Here is a 12,315-nt window from a genome sequence, read left to right as displayed (position 1 = left end):
TTTTTATTACATTATCTAAAATTAAACCAAGCAAGATTAAATGATATTTTATTTCTCCATAATTTGGATGTAAAAAAAATGAAATTAAAAAATGAAAGAAAATACAGTATAATAAAACAAAAAAAAAAGGAGACGTCATTATAATCACATTTTATTCTTTATATTACAATATATTACATAATTAAAATTATACATGATAACTTGGTAACAACAATAGATTTTGATAGAGAAAGAGATGATTTTAACCATATTGTTCAAATTAATCACTATAAAATAAAAAGGCAGAAGAAAATTTTAAAGATAATGTGTTCGATATATAATCAGAAGAAAATTTTTAAGGTATTTTTCTGTATACAAAAAATTGATTAATCAGGTCAGGTATAATTTTCCGTATACACTCAGGCGTTGGGTGTTAGTCGAACATCAGTTTTTAGCTTTCTCGTCCTTGGTATCTTCATCCATAAATCTTTTCCAAAACCAATGTTGCTTCCACACCTCGGTCATTTCATCGATAGGAATGTTCTTCGTCTCGGGCAGTAAAAAGATGACGAACAATCCCATGACCACGATCCAAGCACCGAAAAAGAAGAAGATCCCCGCGCGCATATGACACATCATGGAGAGGAAAGCTTGGGCAATGACGAAAGTGAAAAACATGTTAGAGCTAACAGCGAAGGCAAATCCAGCTGTCCTAGTGGAGAGGGGAAAGATTTCGCTAGGAATGAGCCATCCCAACGGCCCCCATGACCAGGCAAAGCTGGCCACGTAGAGGCATACGAGAACCACCACCCAAGTTGCAAGAGTGTGATCGATCTCATTAGTGGACTTGAGGTTCACAAGAAGAATGCCTCCGATGGCCACCTGAGGAGGATATTAAACAAAATTAATTTGATCAGGCCATTAATTAATTAGAAATTAATAAACGCACATATATATTAGTATATACCTGTGTGATGAACATCTGAACACAAGCTTCTAAAAGAAGAAACCTCCTGCCGGCTTTGTCCACCAGGACCACAGAGACGATGGTGGAGAGAACATTAACGATCCCTGTTATGACGGCGGAGAGCAAGGAGGCATCATTCTTGAACCCCATGGTTTGGAAGAGAACCGGAGCATAGAACATGATGGCGTTGATTCCCGTGAACTGTTGGAAGATTTGCATGGAGATGGCGATCACTAACTGCGGCCGACTCGATCGCTTCATGAGGTTCTTGAAGGGATTCTCCACCTGTCGTGCCATCTCGCTCGCGTGCAGCAACTCCTCGTACTCCGCTTGCACATTGTCAACGCCGCGAATCTTCTTCAGCATGGCGAGGCCCTCCGTTAACATCTCGCGCTCGATCAAGCTCGTCGGCGTTTCGGCGATGATGAAGGAGCCAAAGCAGAGCATGATCGCCGGCACTCCAGCGAGGCCGAGCGCCAGCCTCCACCCCCATGGGTGGATGTTCGCGACGAAGTAGTTCACGATGTTGGCCACGAAGATGCCGATGGTGACATCAAGCTGGAAGAGGATGTTCAGCGCTCCTCGAAGGTGCACTGGAGCAATCTCCGACAAGAACAATGGCACCGCCTAAAGCATATATATATATAATTAATCACATGAATACTTAACTAATTCTACTAATAAATTCGATAAATAATTTAATTAATTACTTGATTGGCAAATCCTACGCCCACTCCCAGAAGAATTCTTCCTATGATCAACATGGCGATATTTAAAGCGAATGCATCAAAGATGACTCCGAGTAAGAAGAAGATGGATGCAGCTTGCATCGTGATCTTTCTTCCACATTTGGTGCACACTTTAGAAGCTATAAAGCTAGATACCAACGCAGCGAGGTAGAGAGATGAAGTGAACAACTGCAGATTTTGATTATCAAACTTGCAATAGTTGTTTTCTTTGGCCATGTGCTTCCTCTCAAAAACTTTAGGAAAGAATCTCTCCAAGAAGTCATCCATGGATGTCACTCCTCCTACAGATATTAATTAGATCGTAAAAAACACAATTAAAACTAATCATGTATACAAACTGCTAATTATGAAATCAAAATAGCATCTATCACCCGAAATCCCAATGTCGTAGCCAAACATGAGGCCTCCCGTGGCCGCAATTATCCCACAAATCACTACGTAAACAGTGATCTTTCCCTCAAACTGCTTGTCCCCACCACTTGACACTACAACAGCCGGCATTTTGCCTTTATTTTTATTTTAATGGTAGATGTTTTTACAAAATTAAAAGAAAAAAGAAGGTTGTGAAAGAGGAGAAACTCATTGAAGGTGTATATATACATGAAAGAAATGACTAATAATAGTTCTAATGGATAGAAAAGAGGAGATAATTTTAGATCTCAAACTAGATTAGTGTCTAAGTAGAGACTATTCAAACATCCAAATAGAGAGGACAAATCTAAATAAAGGTAGATGTAGAAGATTAATTAATACAAATAAAAATTGAATGATGTAATAAAAATGTGACACCTGTAATTGACATTAAGATCTGTTTGCTAAATTTATCCCACTAATAGACTAAACAAGCGAGCACTTCAAATCCAGATCAACATATTTGATATTTCCTTAGCAATATGACAACCAAATGATAAAATGATTCATGAATGACGATCTGTAATTATGTACGCTAAAACAAAGAAGCGACGATTAAACGAATCAGATGAAAAATGCATAAACATCCTGCCTTAGACTATCTGTTTAACCATATAAATGCAGTAAAACCATTGTCAATTTGATTTATAATATCGAAGAAAAATATACTCAGAGTTCAAGTTCTCTGATCTCAGCAAGTTCTTTGCCACATTTATCTGTCCACTGAACTTTTCTCCCCACTGCACAACAAGATGTCTCATTTTCCACTTGTTCTGCAAGTTGAGTGGAATTGGCAGCTTCACTTGTTGTGGAATAATCTATGGAAGGTTTCTTCAGATTATTCTTAAGGGAAGGCTTCTTGTCGCTCTTAGTAAGAGCATCAATAGTCATACCCTACAATGATCAAAAATATCATTAGAAACCATTTGTCAAGGCGAAGAGACGACCAGAAAACGATGGAGGCATCTTGGCGATGGCAGCCTCGATTTCCTGGAAAACCAAGAACAGCAAAAAATGTCAGTATGAACTAACCAACATTGAGCTCAAAATCAAATGCGGATGGAGAACATGAAACCAAGAAACGTAAATGCTAATAAATTTTCTCACATGATTCACGAAATGATAATACCACTATTTTGCATAATAAATTGGTATAAGTTGATAGAAATTATATTATTTTGACCATACATATGATGGTAAATAACATAGGACAAGTGCTAAAATGATATAATATGTTTGCTCAAATTAAATTAGTCATATTCAGATTAAAGCGAGGATTTTAAAAGAAAATCAGAGGTACATGAAATAGATGGGATATACATATAATTTATCCTTATTGGGACTTGACTTCACGAAATGATTTTGAATCTCCTTTCAATAAAAGGTACTGATTTACTTATGAGGTTCAATCTGAAGAGACTGAAGAAAACACATGAATTTCAATTTGGTTCAACAGATATAGAACAATTACCAAAGAATTAAGTCAAGGTTTCATCTCGAATTGGAGGATATGGCTGAATGCAAACCTCAGTTGGGTATGTATCATTCATCATGTTTAGAGCAAATAAAACATCATGAAGAAAACTTTTTTGAGAGATTTTCTTGGCGACATTTAAAAATTACAACACAGAACATGAAGCCAAAAGTGAGAAGCAAAATCTAACAAGGAGCCATCCGATATGGTATCTTCAGTCCATTTACTTCGACAGAAAATATGGGAGAGAGACAAAGACAAGTGACACATAAATAAGTAAAAGAATACTGAATTTTTTGTCCTATGTGATAAATGGAAATAAAAATTCAATCTTTAAAAATAAAAGATAATCATGAATTGAATTGAGATTGCAATCACACATTGGAAGCATGCAAAGTGATAAGACTTTATCCCTAAGCAAGATAGATTTTGGCATTTGAATAGTCAGCAATGGCAATGACTTACCTCTGGATAATAACGAGCTGAAAAATGGATGAGCAAAATTGCTTTATTTTGGAATCGGTTCTCATAACTTGCGATCTAAAAGAATAGTATATGCAAAGGCGCACACATCTAAGTATCAATAGCTAAAATAATTACTCAAAAATGACACACAAGAGCTTGATATTAACCTCAAACAAATGGGTGTGGCCATAATCCCTAGCATGTTGAACTGACATTGCATCATTCACAAAAGTGCTCTAGAAAATCAAGTAAAGCCGTAAAGTGAAAAATGTCTTAAAAAGATATGGAATGATTAGAAGACAGTCAAATATATTAAAGAAAACATATATGTTGATGACCAAATGTAAATAATGACAACAGATAAAAAAACATTCACATAAAGACTCGAGCAGATTTGGGTTAAGGAAACAGGACCTTGAAGAGAAAAATAATCCAAAAATTCAGATATCTATAAAACTCCTTATCAAGAAAAGTTGCCCCATAAAATATTCAATTTCTTGGGTACATCTGAAATAGACAAAATTTTTGTACATACTTTTTGTTTTTAGAAATGAGGCAGTAGCCAAATAATGAAACAGATTTTGCATTAGACCCTTGAAGAGGAAAATAGTCAAAAAAAAAAAAAAACTTCAAATATGTACATACTCTTTGGCAAGAAAAGCTGCATCATAAAAGATACAATTCATCTACCCATCTGCAAACCATACAATTCTTATACAAAACCGTTTTTGAGCAAAGAGGCAGCAACTAATTGTGCAACTCCCTTCTGGCTACCCTTTTTATTTGATTATCTGTATGTATAGAATTGCTTAATTGACTAGTACTTTCTTTTACTTGACCTTATTCTTGTATATGAATTCTACGAACAAATTATGTTCCTTTAAGACAGGATGGAATGCAAACAAATAAGGCTGCAAAGGCACAGCTGCCACTGAACTATGCTCCATTTTGTGGCAGCATTCAGAAGGTATCGCAAAGGAATACTGACCAAGACAAGAAATGCAGTACAAAATTGGGGAAAGAAGCAGGGGCCTTCAAAAGGATCTAGTATACCTCTTAAAAGCAGAATCTTATCAGGACCAATGCTATTCCAATGCTATTCCTATATGTGTAAAAGGGAAACCAAGAGATATATCTATAAACAAAACAGTTGTTACAATAGCAAACAAGGAATCCCAACAAGAGCCAAACTAAAATAGTAGTTACAAAACCAACAGAATCAAAGTTAAATAGTTGGCATGCACTACAAATAATAATAATAATGATAATAGAAAAAAAATACTGATTGGTTTGAACCTAAAATTAAACTTGTCCATGATAGTCCACACCACAATTGACAAGAGTAATTCCAACCAATATACAAATCCATTACCTCCATCACAAGAATTCTTGCATTAAGTACATCAGAATTGTCAGGGTCAACAACAAAATCTGACATCGTATCTCCAGTGAAGGCAATTTCAGGAGTTGTTATTGTGTCAGTAATCTACAAGGACAATATTAATCAAGAGAAAAAAAAAACAAAAGAAAAAGAACCTAGGCTGAAAAAAATTAGAATGAACTCAACAATATATCCAAATTCAATATCTACCATTTTTTTAATAATCATATATCACTCTCGTTGGAATCCAGCAAAACATACCTCAACACCTGATAGTCGCAAGCTCTTAATCTCATTTCCAGAAAGACCACAAAATTCTGCCTTAAGCTTTTTTTTGACAGAGTAGATACAATAACCCTACATATTTTAAAAAGCAAACTTATCTTTCATCCTTATAAACCTTTCAAAAAGTAAATAGGATATAGAAGATGTTCTAGCCTGGCTAGGTATAACATGGTAGGTCTTGAATGCTCTAACTTTAAGATCATTTCTCAATTGAAATTCTTCGCCTGAAAAATAAAGTTTATTAGAACAAAGGGTATCCATCTATCTCTAACATGTTTCTTGATAGATACATACCTACATTAAGGGCGACTAAATTGTGCTTCAGTTCAGATTGGTCAATCGCCCTGTGCACCTCAAACAGTTTTTCCACATGTTCTTTTATAGACACTGGGACAAAGATAGTTGGAGGCTTCATGCTATATAATCCTCTAGTAGCAACGTACATAGGAAGTCCTCCCTGATGAAAAACTTGAATGTTTCAGACCAAAGAGGTTAACGGTTTCTCTTAGCATGAGTCCTAAGAATGAGTGCAACTCTCAAGAGGTTTAGGTCAACTCAAAATAATGCACAGAGTAGAAACTACTTAACTAGCGCCACGGATTTTGTTCGTGGTTGTGTATGAATGCTTATTGAGATAACGTTAAATCACGACTGCAATAATTCGCCTGTTGTACATAAGTACTAAATTGGAAACTGCTTACTATGTGATCCATATGGCCATGGGTAATGAACAGAAATTCCTGGGAAATGGCTCGCTGCGGGCATCTACCAATGTCAAAGGCCAACTTAAGTGACGGGAAGATGACACAAGTCTCCTGCCCTCCAATTGACAACCCCTCAACTGGATACCCTTCGATCACCAGTGGCTTCTTTCTTGGAACTAACGAAGACTGTTCAGCACTTGCTTCACTATCCGCTTTGCTTCTGCGACTCCCCATTTCAGCTTACTAATGCAATTTGACAAGAAATTTCTTGGCCTGTAATTGAAGACAAAAAAAAAACATTTAAAAAAAACGAATTTTTTTCATCGATGAGCACCGAAGTTCTCTTGATCAACAAGAACCTGATTCAATCATAAGAACCATAAACTGAAGTGAATCGAGATGAACGAGAAATCACTGCAAATAAATAGCTTTATTGGATCACAACCGCAATCAATTGAATAAGAAACCAAGTGAACGGAATGGAGAGATTCCGTAGGGAACTGGACTCGAGGCCGCCGCCACGAGAAGGAGGGGACGAGAGGGTAGGGGAGGGAGAACGACGAGTCCAGAGGGACTGGAATGAAAGGGAGGATGAGAAGCCTGATAGAGTTGACTTGTAGGAGGGCCGTGGGCCGGTTCATCAATCTAGCGGGCCGTTCACGAAACGAATGCTACAGAAACACGAATTTAGTAGCGACTGGTTTAATGCCACGTTGAGTGTCGTAACCGGATTCGTAATTACAGACGTGGTATGATCCACCTGTCTTCCCGAACATAGCAAGGTTCTTCCTGAGATCCGATCATTCGACCATCGAATCCACCGCGAGGAGGAAGGCGAAGCGATGTACGGATTCGAGGCGCTCACGTTCAACATCCATGGTGGGTACCTGGAGGCCATCGTCCGAGGGTACCGCTCTGGCCTCCTCACCGCCGCCGACTACAACAATCTCTGCCAGTGCGAGACCCTAGACGACATCAAGATGCACCTCTCCGCCACCGAGTACGGGCCATACCTGCAGAACGGTGCGTTGATATCTCACTCTAGCTCCCGATGCGGTTCCGATTCAGTTTCTCGAATTTGTGCTGTTGGATTTATCTATTGCATTATAAAATTGCAAATTTGGGCTTATTTGGGGCATCAAAGACTTTGGATATTGAATAGGATTGGCGAGATAGTGGTCGACATGTTCTGGTTTCATATATACCTGATCAGAAACCTGATTCGGATCTCTTCCTCTGCCGTGGGATTGCCTATCAGCCTATGGAAAAGGGAGCAAGTTAACTCCCGTTCTCCTTTGAAAAATTCACTATCAATTTGTGATAAAACTTCTCATAGGAGAATTTCCACTCATGGTTGAATCTTTGCTTGCATAACCGTTACATCTACCGTGAGTTTTTGCACATCGGATCTTTAGCCTCTTGATTCATTGTCTAAATAATGAAGTTAATAAAAATTCTGTTTAGTGAGCTTAGTGAGTTCGTATCTTAGAAAAGTTTGTTTTTGCTGAATGCATCAGGGACTAGATGCAATATGAGAATGCAACAATGCACAAGTTGACTAGAGTTTCTGTGCATTATGACGTATTTTGCGACATGAACACAAGGTTTTGTTGAAGAACCACTACTCTTGTATAGCTGATAATTTCTAGATAATATAGTTATCTTAAGCAGATTGATAAAATTTTACAAATATCAACTAACTTTGCATGCTTATTATCTATGATCAAGTTCTGTATTAGCCTTTAATCGATATGGATGTTTTGTGTTATCTTATATATGCCTGTAATTGCTCGCAGAACCATCTCCTTTACATACAACCACCATTGTGGAGAAGTGTACTCTTAAACTTTTGGATGAGTATAAGCATATGTTGTGTCAGGCAACAGAGCCTCTATCAACCTTCTTGGAGTATATAACGTAAGTGTTCCTGTAAGCACTGTTTTACATGTTTATTTCTATTTGTTTCCAGTTCTCTGGTTCACAGTGTAATGGTTTACTGCTCTACAAGCTAGTTTTTAGTATAATGGATTTTATTTAGACATTGATGGAGACATTGACTCATTTTCTGTTCCTCATAGGTACGGCTACATGATCGATAATGTTGTCCTTATTGTCACTGGCACCTTACATGAGAGGGATGTTCAGGAACTGCTGGAAAAATGTCATCCTCTGGGAATGTTTGATAGGTTTGTCCTTTCTGTTCTATGTCTATCTTTTGTGTTAACATGTTGAGGCCTTGAGCATCTTTTCTGCAGCATTGCAACTCTTGCAGTTGCCCAGAATATGCGGGAACTTTACAGATTGGTTCTTGTTGATACACCATTGGCATCATATTTCTCAGAGTGCATCACATCAGAGGTACTACTAAGAATTGTTTCCATATGATCAGATTATTTTTTGTGTGATAAGTGTGAAGAATCAGCACACCTGGATGATTGCCAAACATATACTCATCTAATTATGATGACTTTCAAAGCTTATCTTTTGTTAACAATTTTTGTCAGGATTTGGATGATATGAATATAGAAATCATGAGGAATACTTTATACAAGGCCTACCTTGAAGATTTCTATAACTTCTGTCAGGTAACAATAATGTATTTCAATAAAAGAACAGCCTTTCCTACTGCTTTTAGCTTAAACTGTTATGTCAAAACAGAAACTAGGTGGAGCAACTGCTGAGATAATGTCTGATCTTCTTGCATTTGAAGCTGATAGAAGGGCTGTTAATATCACTATAAATAGGTTAGACAAATTAAAATTCTGAGATTTTCAAGGTGTGGTCATATTATTCATTTTAGTGTTCCACACAAAACATTTGTCGACAGATGAATTTTTTTTAAAAAATGTGATTTTTTACTCATTAATTGTGGGCTTGGTTTTACAGCATTGGTACTGAGTTGACTAGAGATGATCGCCGGAAGCTTTATTCAAGTTTTGGGCTTTTGTATGGTTTTGGGCCTCTTATCTTATAGTTATTTTAGCTTGTATTGGTTGTTTTCACTTTTCTTATGGAACTTTTTCTTCACAGATATCCGTATGGTCATGAGGAACTTGCTGTATGTGAGGATATCGACCAGGTAAGTTAATTTTATTGCTTTTACATGAAAAAACATATAAGAAGATTATCTATCTAGTTTTGAAGTTTTATTATTGATTGGATGGAATTCGTTCCTACGCTCAAGTTTTGGGCCAAACTCCAACTGTTTGATATATGACACTACTAGTACTCTACTCAGTTGTGATGAGCAGTTGGGCTGGATTTATAATATGATAATCCAATTTTAATTAATATTATACTGATAAGCTAATGCTATTTGTTAATTTCATAGGAACAAATATGAAATTATTATGATACACTTCTTTTCCACATTAGCAAATGAGTTATCATTTAATAATATGATACATATACATTTTAATTAATATTCTACTGTTACTTGATATTTTGAAAATGTGATTTTATCAAAGAATAATAATACGATGTATTGATATTATCATGTATGCAATGTCTTATTAATCTTAATTCTATTCATTTTAATATTTATTATGTACAATATATGTTATTAATAAATAATAGTTTGAAAGTCAATCAAGCATATTCTTATTATATTCGAACATTAATTTGCCTCTTATTTCGTCCCAAGTATGCATGTCCTAAACACCATTTTACCTGTTATTTCTGGTCCAGGTCCGTGGTGCGATGGAGAAATACCCACCATATCAATCAATTTTTGCAAAGATATCCTATGGAGAGAGTCAGATGCTGGACAAAGCATTTTATGAAGAGGAAGTAAAGAGACTCTGCTTGGCTTTTGAACAGCAGGTAAACATCCTTCATCAACTGCCTGACACTATAAATTAAATATTCATTAAAAGACTGTCCTGCTTGAAGAACCCTGACTGGAATACCGCTTGATCATGCGACTAAATGATAAATTTAGTCCAACATGCCAACTCTCTTGTTTCAGTGTACACATGTTCAGAGATTGCTTATACAACTAATGTGGTTTTGCTAACAATCTATCATTAAGTCAACATGTTCGGTATACAAATCCTCATGGATAAGATGATTCTATTGGCTTCATGTTTTCTTCTAGGAAAATACTAAATGACGTGCAGAATGCTGTCCACATGTTTTTATTCTACATTTTCGATGAACTAACATCACCAGGCCTAATAAATTCTCATAATGACATTGCAGTTTCACTATGCCGTTTTCTTTGCTTATATGAGATTGAAAGAACAGGAGATAAGGAATCTAATGTGGATCTCCGAATGCGTAGCCCAGAATCAGAAGACCAGAATCCATGATAGTGTGGTCTTCATTTTCTAAGTGCTGCATGAGAACACAAAAATGTATCCGGAGATGCTCCCTTCATCATTTCATTCTCATGTTTATCTCTTTATTTGTCACCTGAAACCATGGTACGTGCATTGTTTCTATCAGCATAACGCGTGATCACTTAAATTTGAAATATAAATAAGCTGTAAATTGCATTAGAAAGGAATGTGTTTCCTTTCAAATAGTGGAATATTTTTGGGGTACAATTTCAGCTTGAACTTTTCCTTGCTCCTGGAGGGATTTGAGTCGTATAAATAGAATGGTGATGAATATATATTTGTAGTATAAATTTATGATATGATTTATCATGTTTTTTTACTATAAATTTTAAGAGTCTACCCTGAATAACTATTTTTGTCAAATTTATTCTTAGCTAACACATGAACATCGAACATATTTTTATTTCTGAGTTGTCCTCGTGGGTTGACATAGTTAATATCAATATAGGTATTTGTTTTAATAGTTTTTGAGTTAATTTTTAACAGATGTAAAACAATTTGTTGGGTACCTGATTTTTTTCCATAAAGGATCATTGTGCTAAAGTAAATTTTTTTTTTATGATTTATCTATTCACCTATTGCTCTAAGTACTCTTACTTCTGAGTTGATTTCGGCAAAAACTCGACTCTCCAATTTGAGCCTTCCAGGACATCCCGAAGAACATAATCTTTCACGACAAGAAAAATAAAAAAGTCACAAAACGGAGAATTGGCACCTCAAAGATTTGAAGAAGGTGATTGGTAATAGAAAAAACGGTGGGTCCCTTTAAAGAGCAACTGGAGATGGAAACTAGGAGAAAGAGAGATGGCAGAAAAGGTGATGTGGACAAACCAATGACGATTGAAAATGTGTGCCCAGAGCACTCTTATGTCACGTTATGCTTACTTATAGCCAAAGGCTACTGCCCAGAAGAAGAAACACAAGAAGCAAAAGGTTTCCATTATATGCCAGGCAACGTTTCATGATGCAGTGCAATTATCGCCTTGTCAGACCAGTAAAGAAAAGCTCAATCCTTGACGATTGCACCATGCATGGGTAGGATACCAATCCTCTACGTCACTCCAGGTGTCTCAAAGTAGGGGCGTAAATGAGTTATATCATTCGTGAACAGCTCGTGAGCGACTCGATGAAAATTTAACTTGAGTTTAATATTGATCGAGCACTAGTGGAGCTCAAGCCGATTTGATTAGAAATTAAGTTAAATTTGAATTTAATTATTATTAACTCAATGATTTGTCAGCCAAACAACTCATAATAATATATATATTTTATAATATATAATATATTAATTTTTTATTAAAAATAATAATAATAAAATCGAGCTCGAACCAATAATTAAATATTGAGCTCGAACTCAACTCTACCTGCTAAGAAAATTTGAGTCAAGCCAGTATAATCAACCCGAGCTCGAGTCTAGACTAGCTCAAGCTCAGCTCGACTCGCTCTCGAAGTCCATCTACCTTGATAACTTAGGACCTCCTTCCTCCCCGCATCAATCACTCCACTACATCTTCAGTCTCATTGCTTGCGTCAGCATCGTCATGGACAGGTCAACGGCAG

At 36.4% G+C, this 12,315-nt stretch overlaps 3 protein-coding genes across 4 annotated transcripts; 1 reads left to right on the top strand and 2 right to left on the bottom strand.

Moving 5' to 3' along the window:
• Positions 1–292: 292 nt before the first annotated feature.
• Positions 293–2,918, bottom strand: LOC121976089 (sugar transport protein 8-like). 2 transcript variants are annotated; one of them, XM_042528096.1, is made up of 5 exons: positions 2,776–2,918; positions 2,067–2,180; positions 1,657–1,976; positions 947–1,573; positions 293–861 (listed from the first exon to the last, which is right to left on the bottom strand). In XM_042528096.1, coding segments are annotated over exons 1-5 (1,500 nt in total). In that variant the 5' UTR covers positions 2,777–2,918; the 3' UTR covers positions 293–423. The 2 variants fall into 2 exon arrangements, with proteins under 2 accessions (XP_042384030.1, XP_042384025.1); XM_042528091.1 differs by lacking the exon at positions 2,776–2,918 and having other exon boundaries at positions 2,067–2,492.
• On the bottom strand, positions 2,676–6,997 carry LOC121976095 (tRNase Z TRZ1-like). Its single transcript, XM_042528102.1, has 9 exons — positions 6,775–6,997; positions 6,413–6,688; positions 6,006–6,168; positions 5,865–5,935; positions 5,688–5,783; positions 5,418–5,531; positions 4,213–4,281; positions 4,046–4,120; positions 2,676–3,096 (listed from the first exon to the last, which is right to left on the bottom strand). Exons 2-9 carry the CDS (start codon positions 6,647–6,649, stop codon positions 3,022–3,024), a joined length of 900 nt encoding a protein of 299 aa, XP_042384036.1. The 5' UTR covers positions 6,650–6,688; positions 6,775–6,997; the 3' UTR covers positions 2,676–3,021.
• A 169-nt stretch (positions 6,998–7,166) lies between these two features.
• LOC121976079 (V-type proton ATPase subunit d2-like) lies at positions 7,167–10,986 on the top strand. The gene is made up of 10 exons (XM_042528081.1): positions 7,167–7,438; positions 8,212–8,332; positions 8,494–8,601; positions 8,671–8,773; positions 8,920–9,000; positions 9,074–9,159; positions 9,302–9,361; positions 9,446–9,494; positions 10,103–10,237; positions 10,616–10,986. The coding sequence occupies exons 1-10, from the start codon at positions 7,258–7,260 to the stop codon at positions 10,745–10,747; spliced, it is 1,056 nt and encodes a 351-aa protein (XP_042384015.1). The 5' UTR covers positions 7,167–7,257; the 3' UTR covers positions 10,748–10,986.
• The last annotated feature ends 1,329 nt before the right edge of the window (positions 10,987–12,315 follow it).

Source organism: Zingiber officinale, chromosome 1B, assembly GCF_018446385.1.
Source record: "Zingiber officinale cultivar Zhangliang chromosome 1B, Zo_v1.1, whole genome shotgun sequence".
NCBI lineage: Eukaryota > Viridiplantae > Streptophyta > Magnoliopsida > Zingiberales > Zingiberaceae > Zingiber > Zingiber officinale.
This window is presented reverse-complemented; position numbering and strand designations above follow the sequence as displayed.

Coding starts and splice junctions, on each gene's coding strand:
- LOC121976089 (XM_042528091.1), bottom strand. CDS start 2,196: ATGCCGGCTGTTGTAGTGTCAAGTGGTGGGGACAAGCAGTTTGAGGGA. Junction 1,977..2,066: donor CTACGACATTGGGATTTCGG/GTGATAGATGCT, acceptor TAATATCTGTAG/GAGGAGTGACATCCATGGAT. Junction 862..946: donor TTCAGATGTTCATCACACAG/GTATATACTAAT, acceptor TATCCTCCTCAG/GTGGCCATCGGAGGCATTCT.
- LOC121976095 (XM_042528102.1), bottom strand. CDS start 6,649: ATGGGGAGTCGCAGAAGCAAAGCGGATAGTGAAGCAAGTGCTGAACAG. Junction 6,169..6,412: donor ATGGCCATATGGATCACATA/GTAAGCAGTTTC, acceptor GTTTTTCATCAG/GGAGGACTTCCTATGTACGT. Junction 5,532..5,687: donor TGCGACTATCAGGTGTTGAG/GTATGTTTTGCT, acceptor TTGTCCTTGTAG/ATTACTGACACAATAACAAC.
- LOC121976079 (XM_042528081.1), top strand. CDS start 7,258: ATGTACGGATTCGAGGCGCTCACGTTCAACATCCATGGTGGGTACCTG. Junction 7,439..8,211: donor CGGGCCATACCTGCAGAACG/GTGCGTTGATAT, acceptor AATTGCTCGCAG/AACCATCTCCTTTACATACA. Junction 9,362..9,445: donor TATTCAAGTTTTGGGCTTTT/GTATGGTTTTGG, acceptor TTTTCTTCACAG/ATATCCGTATGGTCATGAGG.